The following is an 18565-nucleotide window of genomic DNA, read 5'->3' as shown; positions in this document are numbered from 1 at the left end:
ACTCTCGAGGGTCCAAGAGGCGGAAACGCATTGTCCCACGTCCGTTAGCAACACAATAGCGACAACAGTCTAGCGATTCATGCGTTGAAACAGCAAGTAGAACAATTGAAGCAGACTGGGGTGGAGGACAAGAGACAAATACATGATAAGATTGCGGCATTAGCGGACATTGTAGGCACTATGAAGCTGACGGAAAGCGAGAACAATACTACACCGGTAGCGGCCGCAGAGACCGAAGAAGTGCGTTCGCTTCTTAGATTTCAGAAGGGACAGTTCGAAGTGAACAGGCAGCACAAAGCTGTAACAGGCGAATTACAAGAACGCGTGGCGCATCTGGAAAACCGCATGGCGTGTGACTCCGAACTCGCCAATAGCACTCCGGCCATGAGGGAGATTTTGACGATAGGGAAGAATGTATTTTGAGGGGCAGACATGAGACGAATAGAAACATACAAGGGCCTCGCCGGAAGGAAATGCGGGGATTTGATTTCAAACATTTCCTTACGGTGAGAAAGTTTGAGATATTTCGAAATTCGCAAAAAGGAATATATCCACGTGCATGGCTCGAGCAATTTGAGTTTTGTCTTCCCCCCGACTGGGCAAGTTCACATAAGATAGAATATATGTGTGGCTATTTGGAAGGCGAACCGGCGATTCGCATGAGGTCAGCAGCGCGTCACTGCAACTTCACTCGGGAGTTTCGTCAAGCCTTTCTCTCCGCCTATTGGTCGGAAGCGGCACAAGATAGGGTCAAGCATGGCATAATTATGCTGCCAAATTTGAACCAGTCTGGTTTCGGCAGCCCAGCACGCCTATTCGACCACATGCTGCAGGCAAATCAATTTTTATACGACCCATACGGGCCTGCGGAACTAATTAGGATATGCATCACCAAATTGCCGATGCACTTGCGCCACGTCATTCTTGCGGGACGATGCAAAGAGGACGTGGAAACGTTCAAGACGCTTCTCCAAGAGTTGGAATACAATACAGCAGAATGCCCGCCTAATCAGGCACAAAGTTATTATGGGGCACAGCAGCGCGATCGCAGTCGTGGCCGTCGTACTAATCAACGGCGTGACTGGTCGTCGCGACGCGAACGGAACAATAATCGGGACCGGCCGTATAGAAACTGGGGTAACAGTCGCGAACACAGGTGGAACAACGGAAATGATCGAGGACGTGGACAGAATCGTGAACGCAACAGTTACGGCAACCAGAATCGATACTACGATGAACACGGTGGGAATAGGACTGCAGGCGGAGCACCTCATGATGTTGAAATTCGGCCGGCTAACCCCAGACATAATCCAGCAAATGGAAATGAACAAAACCGGCAATGACAAACGATCAGCGCAGAAGGCGCCCAATCGGAACAAGTGAGCGACATGGTAAATGAGTAGAAAGGACAGCGAGAAGTAGAGAGGACGGTGAGGAGAAGGAATTGATTAGTTTAAATTTGTGACGTATGCATTTTGAATAATATGTTGGTAAAAATGATAAAGATGTTTCTATGTGATTGATTGAAGTTATGTTTTAATTTTTTTTTCTTTCCTTGTGTAATTAGGATTTAGGTTGGTTCAAATGTGAAGATAAAAGGTTTCTTTGTGAACGAGTGAAATGCTGTTTATGTTTTTTTTTGTGTAAATTGAAAAGAGTCGCTCCTGAGAGAAGCTAGATCTGTGTTGAATTAATGCAAAACTCAGGGGAATATCCGATCTGTGGGTACTATGGGTCTGGCAAACCCAGGTCCCCAGCTGTTAGTAGCCGTGTTTCCGATTTTCTGCTTTCAGTGCTACTATCTATCTATTACTGTTCTATATCTGTCAGTATAAATGAGGATCTCTTACTATAGTATGCGTGCTGTATGAATATTTTAAGATAGGAGAACTCTGAGAAAGGAATGAGTAAATCTGGAATCTTGAAAACAGGATGCAATAATACGATTGTTAAACCACTGGCTTCCCAATATGTGATGATATGTTAATATTGATGATATATGTCTTTTTTTTTTGTTCTTTATAGCTGAGTACGTAAAGTGCTGTCTGTGGATTTCGTAAGTATATTGATTCCCTTCAAGGTGAAAGAAGAATTGTGGTTTGTGTAATTTACGTCGCCCTGAAATATTATTGTGGTAGTCAAATACGAGCAGTTTTTCAGCAAATGGAGAATGGAACAGAAATATGGATCCCTTCTGTAGTCTTGATTGATGTTGAGCCAAAGCCTGAAAAATTATTCTGCGTTAATACTTGTCCAAGAAAAGAGACGTTTATGTGTTTTGCTGATGCTGTGAGCATTACAGCTTACTGTTTTCGCGGGTGCGGGATGCACTGCAGCCTATGTGATTTGTACTGAGGAAATTTCCCTCTTGAAGGTAGAGGAAGATTAAATAATTTTGATTATGGGACCGAAGGAAAGCTTGGTTTAAGGTAATAAGGATGAAGCAAAACATTTGTCATTTAAACTACAGGAGGATTCGGATCTTTTGTGTCTGTTGTAAGTTCAATATGTTAAGATGAAACTGTTTTACAGAATAGAGGAGACCACTATTTTGCCATTCATGAGAAATGAATCCAGAATAACCACCACAGGCGAAATAACTGATTTGGAAGCGAAAGGTAACTTAAAGAAGGAACGAAATTGGAACAAAATGGGTAAAAAAAAAAAATAACCTTCTCAGAGTCATCTGCGTGATTAACTCTTGTGATAACGTAATTTTAGATGAAATTTTCTTACTGTTTTATGTGTGAATATATAAGTATGATAAATGTATAATTGCGAGTCTCTTATCAGGTGTGTTAACTGGTATAAATGTTTTGATTTGCAAATAACCATTGTTCTTTCTACTTTGTATGTTTAAGGAACGTTTCTCCATGTTTATCTTGTGACAAGACGTATGCCGCGAGCGTCAAGAAGAGGACGAATTAGAACTATGTTGTAGTGGTATATACACGGTGTTGAAATAGCATTGAAGTAGCTTATTGGCTTAACTAGTAGTGGATTGAAGTAAAATTTTGAGTAATGCATGTTTATGGGTAGTTAGTTTGTAGAATAGACAACAGGTGTGCATGTGTGTGTGTGTGTGTGTGTGTGTGTGTGTGTAAGTAACATGTGAACCCTATGCTGTCCTGACCTATACTTGCACAAGGCATAATCCTATTCATTTTAGTGAATTAATAAGTAGCATTTGATTTATTAAAACGTAAGTGAACCACATTAGTGATGTGGATTTAAATATTATATTGTCATTTCATTTAATTTTTATTTCATACTGTCAAGTCATTTCACTTTTATTTTTTTATATTGTCAAGTCATTTAACTTTTATTTTTATATTGTCGATTCATGTATTTTTTTTTTTTTTAAAAATAAGTCTCACTTTCGTTCTTAAAAATTGTGAAATACAATACTAAGCGGTATTATGTATGACATTTTGTAATCACATAACTATGATGAACAATGTCTTTAAATGCAGTTGAGAACGTGAAAGCAAACCGACTAAACTCTTACGAGACAGCGGGAGCAGCGAGGAGAAGGGCTAGTTGTAAACTAGCGGGTTTCCCAGCAGGACACGCTGTCAACCAGGCCACTTCGGGAGCGCGGTCGACAACAAAAGAAGGGCACGCGACAAACACTTTCCCTTGCACCTGGAGCTAATGGGCGGCCGCCCCAGTCGTGGAGGCGATGACCTGAGATGGGCGAGCGGTCCACCGCGCAGAAATCCATCTGCTGGCAACGCAACACACGCACGCGACCGTGACGAGACGGCCGCGGTGAAACAACACAAGGGGCGTGGAGCCTTTTGACAGGTACTGTCCAGAGAAACTTGCAGACGTCAACGACGCCTATCGACATTTCCTGACGGATGCCTACTGTCAAGCGACAGTAAATCATGGTTCGATGTTCTCTGGTCGCTAAGGGTGGCACAAAAGAAGAGCCATTAAGTGTCATCCTTGCCCAGGAATATCAACCTGGCGTGTCAAACGAGGATACCGCACGAATTTGACAACACAAACATGGAACCAAATCGAGATGTACGTGACACGGGCCACCAACAGAAACTTCATGAGAGGGCAGAGACGGCGGGATTGCACGCAACAGATGGACAAAAAAAAATCCCTACTGACAGCTGCGGCGACGAACCCTCCTCCCTACCCCTTATATTGTGCCTCGGAACAGTGGAACTACTGAGTGTGTCAGTGAACAGTGATTATACGGTTCTTAGTTCAATGCATATAAGTGTGTTTCTGTCACAGAAACTTTGACTCGTGTGTTTTGCAGGGGTTCGATTTATTGGTGTTTATTAGACTGACTCTTGTATTTTGCAGGTGTTCTATTTATTGTTTTTTTTTTAGACTTTGACTCTTGTATTTTGCAGGTGTTTTATTTATTGGTGTTTTTTTTAGATGTTGACTATTGTACTGTTTTATTGATCAATGTTTGTTCTTGTGTGATGTATTAGATTGGTGATATTTTGTTTCGTAAATTCATTCAAGTGGCATTGCTTCGTTTATCAGTCAGTTTGCTATTCATTCTCATTGGACTGTGATCGATTAGCCTTTGCATGGGGCATATTTATTGTGAGGAACCCCTTAAGGGTAACAATCACATAATTATTGTAGTTTCAGTATAATGACATAGTGCTCATTGTTTGCTAACTAATTGAAATATAGTAGAGTGATTAAATTAGTGCCACATAGTTATTTTAATTCTACAAATTATTAGTTTTATAAGATATAGAATTTTTTGCGATAACCACTTTGTAAAACATGTTTTTTTTCTCTTATCATTTTTTTCGCTTTTGCGGATTGTGCATTGTAATGTTCTGCTTTTTAATACCGATGTTATTTGATGTTCTTTTTTAATTGCTGTGGAACCTTTGCTATTTTCATAAATTTTGCTTGTTAATAAACAGTCATAAATTTTCCTGTGATCAGTTGGCTCTTGCAATGGGCAAATACTGGTGAACTCCATAAGGGTAACAACCACAAATTGTTTTCATATTAATGACACAGGAACCATTGTTTTTACTTGCTGACCGAATTAGGTCTACACTATCTTTTAAATAGGTGTCACAGATTGTGTTCTTTTTTTCTGTTTGAAATTAGTAGATTTTAAAGATTTGTTGAAATTATTGTGTTTTAGCAAGTAGCTGGTGACCTTTTGCCTTTTCTTTTCACTTTTGGTTTAAGTAGGGTGTGAGAAGCCAGCTTGGGAATGTCCTGGCATGGCCAGAAAATTCCCTGCACAGTCTTTTCCCGGAGCGTTGGGGTTATGAAAGGTCTCTGTTGGATTCCTTTCATGTTTGATTTCTTAAATCTGTTGTCATTTACGGCATAAATTCCTCTTCTAAATTTACTGTGGCGTTTCTGACTATCTGGGTGGAGATTGAGTAGTGGAACGTGTTACTTTTACACATAAACAAGAACGATCTGTCACACTACTACACTTTAAAACACAGTTTATATGTAATTCATGTCACACAGTCTCATACGGAACCTACATCCGCTTTCTTGTATATACTGTATATGATAAGATACTGTCATCCCCCTTCCCTTCTGTGTGAGAGGATGAATGAGCAAATGTGTTTCTAGTTGCATGCTTGAGGGTAGCAGACAAGCCTGTCTGCTAGAGAACAGTAGGACCAACGTCGGAACAGGTAGCTACGCTTTCTAAAAGCAGAGAGGTTTCCATTCTTAGCATGGTCCTGGTCATCCCTTGTCATGTTGGTATAGGAAGCTGCCCCTCTGGTCACTTCCGTTGGTAATTGGGAGACACGCTCGGTAGGAGCGCAGGTCAGTCTGTCCGTGGCGAGCGTCTGAAGTGGTAAGATCTCCGGCTAAGCGCGTGTCTGCTAAGTCCGTAGGACAATGGATTTCTTAAGTTCAGCCTAACTGAAAATTTAATCACCTTTATTTCAGGTTTAGCTCTAAAATATCTAATGTTATCTTAAATTGCAACGCAGTGTAATTCGCGTGTGAAGTAGTTCAGAATATCTTCCGGTAGTTGCTTTGTCACTACTTTGTGAGTAAAGTGGAACCACGTGTTGATCAGTAACTCTAACTAAGATCATCAATCTTAAATGCGCATGCTAGTCTGATTATAACGTCTCGTCTTGACAATATTTTTCAATATACCAACTTTTCTTTATGTTCAACCCACGTGGGGCGTACTTTGTGAGGCCAGTACCACGTGCCTATACAATTGTTTGACCCGTCAGGTTAATAGTAAGACGATAGTAACCAGTTCGAGGTTTTTCTTTTGTAAATTTATTTTAATTATCAAAATTATTGTGGAGTTATACGCTTTGTATAAACCAAGTTGACCACGTGAAGCATGTGGTGTAATCATTAAAGTAGCCCTCAGCTATTCTTTTTGGGAAGATTTCACAGAGAGTTAGTATGAATTTAGTATACCAGTGTGTGGTAATTACATGACGGACAGGATTGTGCTACGAACGTAATTTCTTTGGGTAAAAACTGAATCGGTTGGTTGTGGTTAATTTCCTCTTGCTTATCTTTCAACGTTCTTCATGTGTTATTTTATGAATGCAGTGTTGTATGCAGTCTCACAATCTTGGCTCCATATTTTATGTGTTCCGTAAGATTACAATTTCATATTTTCACAATCCTAAATAAGGCACCAGCTCAGTTACAACTCACGTTTAATATGCTGAAATTTCAATGATCAATCTTAAAATAAATTTCCAAATATAAACCGATTTCTTTCTTTTTATTTAAATTCTCCTTTTATATATATATATATATATATATATTACCGGAAGTTGTATGACTATTAAAAGATTATAATTAATGTTAGTCTGTTTGGAAATTTGGTAAACCTAGACTAGTTACCTGGTGAAACAGTTGCGCAGTAATGCAAGGTTAACTTCCCCAGACAGCTCACAGCTTTTAACTCGCATTTATTGTCCATCAGTACCGCTTTCATCATAGCAAATTAAAGTATCAATCTTACAAGTTTTTGCTCCTACTGTTGGGTCAGGAAGTGAAGCGAATTTCTTTGTAGTTATATCACACTAGCAGCTTTAGGAGACAGCCGAAAACTGGGTTAAATATAGAGGAAGGTGTGGACTCGAAGTCACGACTTTGTAGCTACAATGCATGACGTTTACCACTAGACCACGAGGTGATGCAGCAGTGCAACAACTTAACAAGAAGACAACACTTCCTCCAGACCCTTCCGTATACTACAGAGTTGCGAAATCGTGAATATGGCTGAACTTAAAAGTTTGAAGGGGTAGCTGGTTTTACTGCTGCCTGAAGTGAAGGCTCAGACCTGGTGTATGCTGTGGCTAGCTAGCGGCCAGGTTTTATATGTCAGATCGTACATTACCGAGTTGTACCTTGTACTTATTTTTGTAGACTGAATTTTGTGAGTTCAGAAAGAGACTGCACACTTATAATGAATGCTGTCATTTCAAAATGTTATAAAAATATATAAAACTGCTATTACAGGAAATTCTGTTACAGAGTATGTCTGAAAAGAGTTTCACAGTACAACAGTCTCCTCTATGTTTTTTCTCATTTAGTATGTAATGGGTGTTTTCTTATAAAGATACTTTTTGAAGCTTCCTGGCAGATTAAAACTGTGCCGGACCGACACTCGAACTCAGGAACTTTGCCTTTTTCGGGAAAGTGCTCTACTAACTGAGCTACCCAAGCACGGCTCATATCCCGTCCCCACAGTTTTCCTTCCGCAGTACCTCGTCTCGTACCTTCTAAACTTCACAGAAACTACCCTGCGAAACTTGCGGAACTAGGACACGGTAGAAAGTATAGTGCGGAGACATAACTCTTGCCACAGCCTGGGGGACGTCTCATTCAAGACACCTTTTGTAAGTAGGCTGTTTCCAGCAATGGAAACCAACCACAGATTGCACACAGCACAGTCAGTGGTTTTCATACAGAGCGCTACGTGGCGTTACCAACATAAAAACCTAAACAGCCTACTTACACTTACTACAAAAAAAAGTCTGTTACTGGGTGACATACATACTATTGAATTAAGTTTATCCATTTATTTAAAATTTGTCAGCCCTTAGCAGACGGCTGTTGTATCCACGGACCCAACCAACCAACCAACCAACTCGCGCACGCGCGCCTTGACCGTGACGTCGCTGGCCACAGTTCCCGTCGCGGCCGTCGGCGTCTCAGGGCGTTACCGCCGACGGAAGAGGTCGCGCCACGGCTGAGCTCGAGTCCGCAGCGCCCTGTGCCTTTTGCATATAAGGAGGAGCGCTGGCCCCGAGACGCCTTACCCTCTCCCAAGGTGGCTTCCGCCAGCTCCCCCTCCCTGATGATGTCCTCCTCCCCTGCATCTACCCCTCCTATCAACTTTGATCCTCCCCCCCCCCTCCTGTGTCCTTTCCTTCAGGCACCCTCCCTCCCCCCCCCTTTCCCTTCCCTTCTCTTTCCTTTCCCCCCTCCCTCCTACCCTCTCCTCCGGGCTTCACTCCCCCTTCCTCCCTCCCCCTCTCTCCTTTGCCCATGGCGTCTCTGCTCTCCCCTCTCCCATTTCCCATTCCTCCTCCTCCACCACCTCTCTTGGCAGGTCCCCGGACTCGTACACGCTGAGTGGACATTCGCGCGCTGGAGATCATCGCCATCAGTGTCTCGTGAGTGCCGTCGTGTTTCGTGTTCAGTGTTCCCGTCATCCTCCATCGTTCACCTGTGCCATCGCCATCTTCAGTGTTAGTGCGTCGTGACAACAGTTTTTAGTGAATTCTCGTCAAGTGTGAACGGCTCCGTGTTTGTCTTTATGTGTCTACTGTTTTATTACCCACCGTTATGTCACATTTGTGTATTCTTTCTGTTCTTTCTTTATCTCCTCTACGGCTGAAGAGCGGCGTACCATGCTGCTGACAGCCTGCCTGTTTGTACGGGTTTGAAAATAACAATAAAGAAAAAAAAAAACCCCGAGACGGACAGTCTACTGTCGATTGTCTATTGCTAGCCTTTCGTGGAGTTTACAGCGGAGCCATTGCAGTGTGATATTTGCTATTACATTAGACTAGGCTCAGTACACGGATTACTCCTGGATATTACTTGGACTTGTATTGCTGGTGCACGTTTCATCAGAAATAAAGATAAGTTATCTCTTCATTCTAGCTGGCACAATTCTTGTCACTAATTATTTTTCGGCCAACAGATATGGCTACATCCTGGTCACTACCCACGCTTTATACAATTTGTGGTGGCTGCCCCAAAAGTACCACCGAGGACCTTGGGTTGGGAGCCGTCACAAAAACGGCAATGGTCATAAACAAACTAACGTGACGGCTTGAGCCCGCCACTTGGGTACGGGCTGGCCGTTACCTGGCGTCGCAGTCGTTGAGCACGAGCGAGCCGCTGGCGCTGCCGCAGTCGGCCGCGTCGCCCCACCGCAGACAGCGGCGCTCCGCCTCGGCCGCCGCCCCCGCCTCCTCCGCTCCCGCGTCGTCGCCCTCGTCGTCGCTGCTGGCGACGGCGCTGCCGCAGCTCTGGTCGTCGCCGCTACTGCCCGCCGCCGCCACCGCCTCCGCAGCCACCATGCCCGCGGCCGCCTCTCGCTCCTTGGCGTCGAGCGCGAGCCGCCAGCGGCGGTCCAGCAGCGACGTGGTCGACGTGGAGTACTTGCGGCCCAGCCCGACGCCGGCGCCGCCGTCGCCGAGGTCGCCGGCCGCGGCCGACGCCGGCGGCGAGTGGTCGCTCTCCTCCGAGAAGGCGCGCGTGATGAGGATGCGCGGCGAGCGTCGCGGCGTCGACAGGACCGTCTGCGAGTCAGTAGCGGTACGGTGCAAGTGCGAGTCCGGTGTTGAGGGTTGCATACGTGATAAATCGAGACAAATGTTTTTTATTCCAGTCTCTGATCACAATAGCAGATCTTTAGACGATGTCCAGTTTCAGTCCGTAATGAGCATCTTCCCAATTTCTGCTTAACGATTACGAAAAGAAATCGCCAAAATGATGAATCCTAAGCTCCCCCAACTGAGATCGCAGGTTAAGATACATAAGAAAGGAAACAGTCCGTCCAACTGTTAAAAATTTGTCATCACCATGTTGTAAACTAAATAAGTTTCTTAACAACAAACTTGAAGCAGTGTACACTTTCTCTACCAATTTTGGGCTCAAAAAAAAATTCTGACCTTGCTAAGGCGATTAAGGATATACCTATTCCAAATAATGGGACACTAGTTTCCCTAGATGTAAAAAACCTCTACAGTAGTGTCCCCATAAAGGAAACGATTCAGATTATTAAACGTAATCTGCTAACTCATAACAAGATTAGTACTGCAGAATACACAGAATTAATAGAACTTTTAGAATTTGCATTAACTTGTAACTATTTTACATTCAATGACAACATATATCAACAAATAGATCGTATTGGGATGGGTAACAGTTTGGCTGGTACGTTTGCAGATATTTTCATGAACGACTTAGAATGTAAGTTCTTTGCTAAGTTCCCACGACTGAAAGACAAGACCATAAATTATAAACGTTATTTCGATGACATCTTGTTACTGTTAAAGGGGGACGAAAAATGAGGTTACCGCATTTGCTCAAGCCATAGGCAACATGCACCAAAAAATAGTGTTTACTACAGAAATAGAAGACGCGGGTTCCATTAACTATTTAGACCTTACCATTAAGAAGGTTGATAACAGACATAAATTTTTGATTTTCAGAAAGCCTACATGTACAGATACTATTATCGGAGCCAGTTCATGGCATCCATCTCGATATAAAAGCGCCTTTTTCACCTCTATGATCCACCGACTATTTAGATTACCATTGGCCGACAGTGAAATACGCCAAAAACTTAGTATATGAAAGCAAATTGCAGTAGCCAACGTCTTTTCAGCTAAAGATGTTATGCGCCCATCCAATAGGATAAAAATCAGAAAGTAAATAATAGGCAGACCCACAATCATCTAGAAAAAAGAAAGAATAAAGAAAACCTGAAAACTATCCCAATAAAATTTTACGGAAAAATGTCCCAACAAATAGAAAAGTGTTTCAATAAATCTAATGTTAGATGTGGTTTCCAAGTTAACAACACTCTGAAACTCCGTTTTAAACATAGTATGAGTAAAGACTCTGATAAATTTGACGGTTTTGGGGTTTACAAAATCATTTGTAGTAGTTGTGACAAATTTTACATCGGCAAAACTGGCCGCTCTTTTAAAATTAGATTCAGGGAGCATTTGCAAGCACAGACCAAAACTGTATTAGGAATGCATTTAACAGAAAACGGCCACACTGTAGGCAATATCGAGAGTTGTGTGCGTATTTTACACAGTGCAGAGAAGGGTCGCGCTCTCGACTTGTTGAAGCAGTTAGAGATTTACAAAGGCAAAAAGCATGACCCACTAGCATACTGAATCTACGAAGCGGTTTTGTGCTCAGTGCCTACTTTGCTTTATTTGATAACATACTACGATAACCAAATATTTTTTTTTTTTTTTTTTCCTTTATTGAATTTCAATTCCCCCCGAAGGGGGCGGGCTGGCAGCAGCTTAGGACGCCGCTCTGCAGCCTACAGGTTTTCTGACAAAGAGCAGGAGAATAAATAATAATAAAAAACAGGCGATAAAATCGGGGACTCATTGAGTAACAAGGTGAAAAGAAAATGGGGAAATGAAAACAAATAACAGAGGGATGATGAAGCGAATAAAAATACATACGGAGCAGACAGGGGAAACAATAGACAATTAAAAAAAACACGGCGACAGTCTGGATTCTGTTCGCAAAGTATATAAAACGCACACCCAGCGACAGCATGGTTTCTGTTCGCAACACAACACTGAATAGTCACTAGAACACAGCACGAAAAAGTCGGCAAAGGTGACACCACAGTCGAGAGCAGGTGGGGGGAAACTGAACAGGAGATGGGAAAACAAAAAGGGGGGGAAAGGAGAGTAAAAGCGAAGGGGGGGGGAACCGGGAAAGGAGCTGATGGAGGATGAGGACCCATAAGAGGGGTGGGGGGCAGACGCGACAGGGAGGGGGGTAGGCAGAGGAGGGGAATACAAAAGGACTGGGGGGGAGAAGGGAGGTAGGGAGAGGTGTAGTGGGGAGGAAACAGGACGGAAGGGGGGGGGAAGAGGGAGCCCAGGGAAAGGACAGAGGAAAGGAGGGGGAGGGAGGATCAGAGTTGATAGGAAGGATAAATGGAGGGAGAGAGGGCATCATCCGGGAGGGGGAGTTGACGGAAGCCACCTTGGGAAAGGAGATGGAGGGTGTAGAGATGGTGGGTAGGGGGGACACAACGGTGAAGACGGGGCAGGGGGCGAGGATGGGAGAGGAGAGGAGCAACCAGATAACCAAATAATTCCTCGCGTACTTATACCTAGCCTTACTTGATGAATTATGTTGAGAACAGAAGGCATTTGCCTTACTTCCGCACAGTAGTCGCTCTAATTCTGTAACTGATAATCTCCTACCTATTCATGGAATGTATAGCCAGACTATATAATTTTATTTATTGACTGCTTATATGTTGTTTAAACGTTTTCTGTGGGAGACATGTCACGATGTATGTAAAGCCCTCTAGTGGTTAAATTCTCTACGATCGGTGCGCACCTACATAACATCCTAGCGGCCGACCCAACAGAGGGCGCTGATCATTGATCTGTCTCTTTTTCAGCTATCATATAGACATTGTATCTTTCATAAGCAATTTATAGGTTGCCAAAGGCAATGTATTACGTATATTAATTGTTGACCGTAAATTCACCATAAAAAAGGATCGGACCTATTCTCTTCATATATTTTCTTTTAATAATTTTATATGGGTAACTGCATTCATCTCTTAACGTATTACAATTGGTTTCTGTGATAGTCACCAATTTTAAGAAGTCTGCTACATGCATTTTACTTAATGTGTTTTAATCAGATTATGTTTTTTGCATAAATGATGACTACATATAAGTAAGCCCACAGTAGCGACATCTAGGGAGGATGTAGGCAAACAGGTTTCTGGTTGCTACTGTACTTCAGTAGCCAGTAGCAATAATCACTATGTGGACGATGTGGCCTATTCTACACCTTATTTTCGATATATGTGACGATGCTGTGCTGATTATATTTATATGTTTTGACGATGCCATTATGGCCTTATCACTTTAGAACATGGTGTAAAACAGGTATCTTGTACTATATTTTATCTATACATTTCCCTAGTTGTATGACAGTATATTGTGATACATATTGCTGCTTTATGTTGAAAGACACACTGCTCACTAGATGTATATATTTATATATTTTAGATCTGAGGATGGTCATTACGGACTGAAACCGATCATCGTCTAAAGAATTGCTATTGTGATCAGAGACTGGAATAAAAAACATTTGACAGTATTGGATCAGTGTCTCTATACGCGATTATGTCGCAGTTGGTGAAACTTACTGGTGTAGTCACGATAGTCTTAACAACATGCGGTAGTAAAATATATGAGGTATTTGCGGGAAGACTGTTGGATGCAGAGAAAAGAACAACCAACATGTTGATGTGTGTGTGTGCACATCAAGGTAACACACATTAAAAATCTGCCCTTCATTGGTAACACAGGGTATATGAACATAACAATATTGACTGCGAACCAATTGATCAATATATTTCTAAATAATAATCGTCTTGGTGGCCAATTGTGTATGTAATGGCAATGCGACGAATTCTTTGTTATTCTTGTGATCTCTTGTAATCGCTTTCCTTTCTGCTTTGCTATAGTCCACACGTACCTGATAACAGTCGCAAGCGAAAAGTTTTCAGTTAAATGAGCAGGCGAATCGGGTCTCGAAGCGGACGCAGACGGCGAATTCGGAGATGACTCGTTTTTAAGTTTAAAGGCAGTACACAGACTTCATTTCTGGTCTGTCAGGTGGCAAGGAGATTCTAATCAGCTATACTGATTCACTTCACAGACGCTAACTCTGTCTCCGGCAGTCATTCACTCACCAAGTTGCAATATGCGTATTGAGTCTCATATACTGCACCTGACAAGTGGCCATTATTCATCGTGGCTCCACTGATGAAGTAGGCCGACAATAGTGCGTGCATAATATAACTTGGCCCGTACCTGCGCAGACGGTATTATAAAGGAGGTGGCGAAGGTGGAGGTGGGGGCTTCGTTGTGTGCGACCAGCGAGCGGGAGGGGATGTGCAGGTGAACCGCTGACACCTATTCACAAGCGGATCTTCTGAGCTACAGTTAGTGAGTTTGCCGACCGCGGTGGCCACGGGGTTCTAGGCGCTGCAGTCCGGAACCGCTCTACTGCTACGGTCGCAGGTTCGAATCCTGCATCGGGCATGGATGTGTGTGATGTCCTTAGGTTAGTTAGGTTTAAGTAGTTCTAAGTTCTAGGGGACTGATGACCTCAGATGTCAAGTCCCATAGTGCTCAGAGCCATTTGAACCATTTTTGAAGTTAGTGAGTTTGCAAGCTATTGTATAAGTATTAACAGGTTACGTCAGCATGACGAACTCGGTAACTCAGTAGCCTCTGACCAGAGCACCGAATCAGCTGATAAAACTTGAGGGTACTACTGCCCGGTCAGTACTGCTCGGTCAGTAATGTGAACGAAAATGCTTTTCTGCGCAAGTGCCAACTTACTTTGCGCGAGCACGCCCTGTAGTAGACTTTGCCACTTACACTATGTGATCAAAAGTAACCGGACAACCCCAAAAACAAACGTTTTTCATATTAGGTGCGCTGTGCTGCCACCTACTGCCAGGTACTCCATATCAGCGATCTCAGTAGTAATTAGACATCGAGGGAGAGAAGAATGGGGCGCTCCGCGGAACTCACGGACTGCGAACGTGGTCAGGTGATTGGGTGTCACTTGTGTTATAAGTCTGTACGCGAGATTTCCACGCCCCTAAACATCCGTAGGTGCACTGTTTCCGATGTATAGTGAAGGGACACGTACAGCACAAAAGCGTACAGGCCTACCTCGTCTGTTGGCTGACGAAGTCCGTCGACAGTTGAAGAGGATCGTAATGTGTAATAGGCAGACATCTATCCAAACCATCACACAGGAATTTCAAACTGCATCTGGATCCACTGCACGTACTATGACAGTTAGGCGGGTGGTGAGAGAACTTGGATTTCATGGTTGAGCGGCTGCTCATAAGCCACACATCACGCCGATAAATGCCAATTGCCTCGCTTGGTGTAAGGAGCGTAAACACTGGATGACTTTACAGTGGAAAAACGTTGTGTGCAGTGACGAATAACGGTACAAAATGTGGCGATCCGATGGCAGGGTGCGGGTATAGCGAGTGCCCGGTGAACGTCATCTGCCAGTGTGTGTAGTGCCAACAGTAACATTTGGAAGCGGTGGTGTTACGGTGTGGTCGTGTTTTTTCGTGGAGGGGGCTTGCACCCATTGTTGGAAAGGGGTATTGTAGATAATTTTAGACCTTCCCAGTGTTACCAAAAGCTATTGCAAAGGCTAGATACACAAAGGTATTTGATCATTTTGGTTCACATAATTTACTGTCGAACGTATAGTTTGGTTTGGTTTAAAAGTTGTTTAACAACTGAAGATGGTATATCCTCTTTTCTCTGCGAGACACTGGATGAATTAAGCAAAAAGCTGTGAACACTAGGCATGTTCTGTGATCTAAAAAATTTGTTTTATTGTGTTGATTATGAAACGTTAACGGACCATTATAGAATAAGTGTCGTAGTTGATAGCTGGTTCGCCTCATACTTTGAAAAACAGAGGGGAAAACCACATTAATGAGAACGGCTATGAGTTGGCGTACGACTGGGACTGCCTCAGGGATAGGTGCTGGGACATCTACTTTATAAGATGCCTTCTAACATGACACGTGATTTTAAAATATTGCTGTTTGCTGATGAGACTAACTTCGTAGTGAAGGATGTTGAGTGCAGCATAGGCAATATCACATAGTGCATTCCAAGATAAAAGTTCGTGGCTTCTACAAAATAAATTGATACTAAATCAAAGCATGACTCAGTTTTTACAGTTTTTAACACGCAATTCAAATAAAACTAACATTATGAGTACACAGAATGGGCAAGTGATTAATGAGTCTGAACAGTCCAAATCCCCAGGTGCTCATAAAGATCAGTACCACATACAGCCCGAGTCAAGTCTTCATGCGGTCCACTATTCTAACCGTATTTTATGATATGCGTCTGGTAACTAGCAGTCGATAGAAACATCAACTAACGCTATGAGCCTCTTAAGAATGTAGCTTTTCTATTAAGTAAAGAACGAAAGTACTTAGAGGGGCTAAGACTTTAAGATGTGCCTACTTTAAATTGACGTTCGTAAATTAGTCTCTGAGGTAAGTAAAGTTCACTGCTTACCTGAGTTGCAGAGGGGTAAGTAGGGCGACCACTGCGGGGCTAGAGGATGTGATAGGGAGAAACGATTTTTTGCTTGTTTTCCAGTACTGACAACACACACGTGTGCGCGACTCTTACCGATCAAACTACGTTTGGTGAGTGCGTTATTACAGAGACACTCATCTTCAAATGCGGTACTTATTTGTAGCAAGAAGCACTAAAGCAATTAGACTGTTGTAATACAATGCAGTGAGTATAAAAAAATGGCCTTTATCGCTCATAAAACCTTTGTGATGGCTTCTTACACTTAGAAGTGCATTTAAATGTTAGTACAAATACTATTATTAATCAAAGCAATTCGCGCACGTAGTAAAAATACCAACACTTCGCCACGCAACTATAGTGTCACAACCGTTAAATCACCGAGGCTGGCAGAAATCTGAAACGGAGAACAGTCGACCCGAATGGGGCAGACTTCTAACGATCAGTACTTGGGGATCGAGGACCAACTTATCGCACCCTCACGATAGCTAGTCTAACGGCGACTCATAACATACTAATTTATGTAGGTTACCAATTAATAATGTCAGTATACGCGCGGCCCGATGTCTCATCCAATAATGTTAGTATTCGCTCATAGCAAGAAAGATTGGCAACCACTGAGATAAATCGTAAGTTGTCACCGAGAGCCCATGTTAGGAATCTTGTTCAAAAAACTAATGTTGCTGTATTTATTTTAACAGAAAGTCCAACACGAAAATTATTCTGCTTTGCTTACTTTCACTCGCTTTGAAAAACGGCATTATATTTAAAGGGAACTCTTTAAATGGTATTTCTGGCTCAGAAATTGTCAATTCGAGCAATATATGGTGTAAGTTCGCGAACCTCTTGTCGATCCCTCCTCATGAGTCTGCGAATTGTTCTCAACAAATGTTTCCTTTAATGTCGTTTGTTGATAACAAAATGAGCTTATTCCCAAGAATTAGCAGCTTTGACTCATTTAATACTAGGCAGATTCCAATCTATAGATTCCTATCTATATTTGGATCGCCCTCCGTAACTCTTGAGCAGAAAGGCGCGCATTATTCTGCCGCGTTCATTTTCATAAGGTTACCACAAGAATGAAAAAAGGTTTAGCAGGAATCCTCACACTTTCAAGCCCTATTCGAAGATTTTCCTGATGCTTCATTAAGGTTACCACAAGAATGAAAAAAGGTTTAGCAGTAATCCTCACACTTTCAAGCCCTATTCGAAGATTTTCCTGATGCTTCATTCCTCCTGTTTTGTCGCTGAGTACCTGGAAAAAAACTAAGAAAATTCCTGTGCTATATTGTTGATTTTCCTAGTATATAGTCAATAGCTCGTTGTCTGCATAGGATTCGTGTAAATTCTATTTTCTCTATTATTAGCTTCTCTGATGTTAATTTCATGTAATTGTTACATGACCCTGCGGATTTTCTTCTCAATTTGGTCCTACGGTACTGGGCGAGTAAAATAGAATAAAAAGTAAAATAAATCTGTAAATACTTTAAAAAACTAGAATGTTACTTTCTGCTTTTTCCTACATCGCGTTTAGGTGGCGCACAAAGTACACGACTTGATTAACTTCAGGTGACTTCGCAGAGAACTCCGTGAATTAATAAGGCCTTTGAAGAACATTCATAGAATCGTGCCAGTAAATTTGTTCTTAGAATTTTCTAAGCCGGTTTTCGCAAGATATGAGGCTTTTTCTTTGACTGTCCATCAGTTCATATTTTTCAGAAACTCTGGCAGCCCCTCAAGGGGCAGATGCAGATTTCACCAAGATGAGGACGTCAACACAAATATTATCCTACAGATGCATCTGCCAAGAGGAATACAGATGCGCGAATTTAGTAGAAGACTCGTTATTAAAATTTTGGGGACACAATCTTTGTTACTATGAAAGGAATATCAGCTCTTTGAAGCTGCTATGCAGAAATAGGAATACGCTTCTCACTTAGAGTGAAGACATACGAAAACGGTGTGCCGTCCGAACTCGTTGTACCGATGACAGTGTAGAATCACCTAACTGTATCATACAAGGCTTTGTATTTCACTTGGTAATAGAACTACTGAGCAACTACCTGGACAACAAATGACTCGCAATATAATCAGTTCAACACAAAGGTATTGGTCTTAAAATAGAATAACAGACTGAAGTATTGCAATTGTGGCATTCAGGGATTGCGTGATTACGGGGAGTAAATTTAATTTCCACCTCTCTT

General features: G+C 42.5%; 1 protein-coding gene across 1 annotated transcript in view; it reads right to left on the bottom strand.

Moving 5' to 3' along the window:
• LOC124778838 overlaps positions 1 to 18565 on the bottom strand; it is a 326007-nt gene that overhangs the window by 23090 nt on the left and 284352 nt on the right. The window contains exon 9 of the mRNA XM_047253671.1: positions 9546 to 9770. Coding sequence (XP_047109627.1) covers positions 9546 to 9770 — 225 coding nt within the window. The remainder of the gene's footprint in view (positions 1 to 9545; positions 9771 to 18565) is intronic.

Source organism: Schistocerca piceifrons, chromosome 1 (assembly GCF_021461385.2).
Source record: "Schistocerca piceifrons isolate TAMUIC-IGC-003096 chromosome 1, iqSchPice1.1, whole genome shotgun sequence".
Classification (NCBI taxonomy): Eukaryota; Metazoa; Arthropoda; class Insecta; order Orthoptera; family Acrididae; genus Schistocerca; species Schistocerca piceifrons.
Note: the sequence above shows the minus strand (reverse complement) of the source record. Positions and strands in the feature narration are given on the sequence as shown.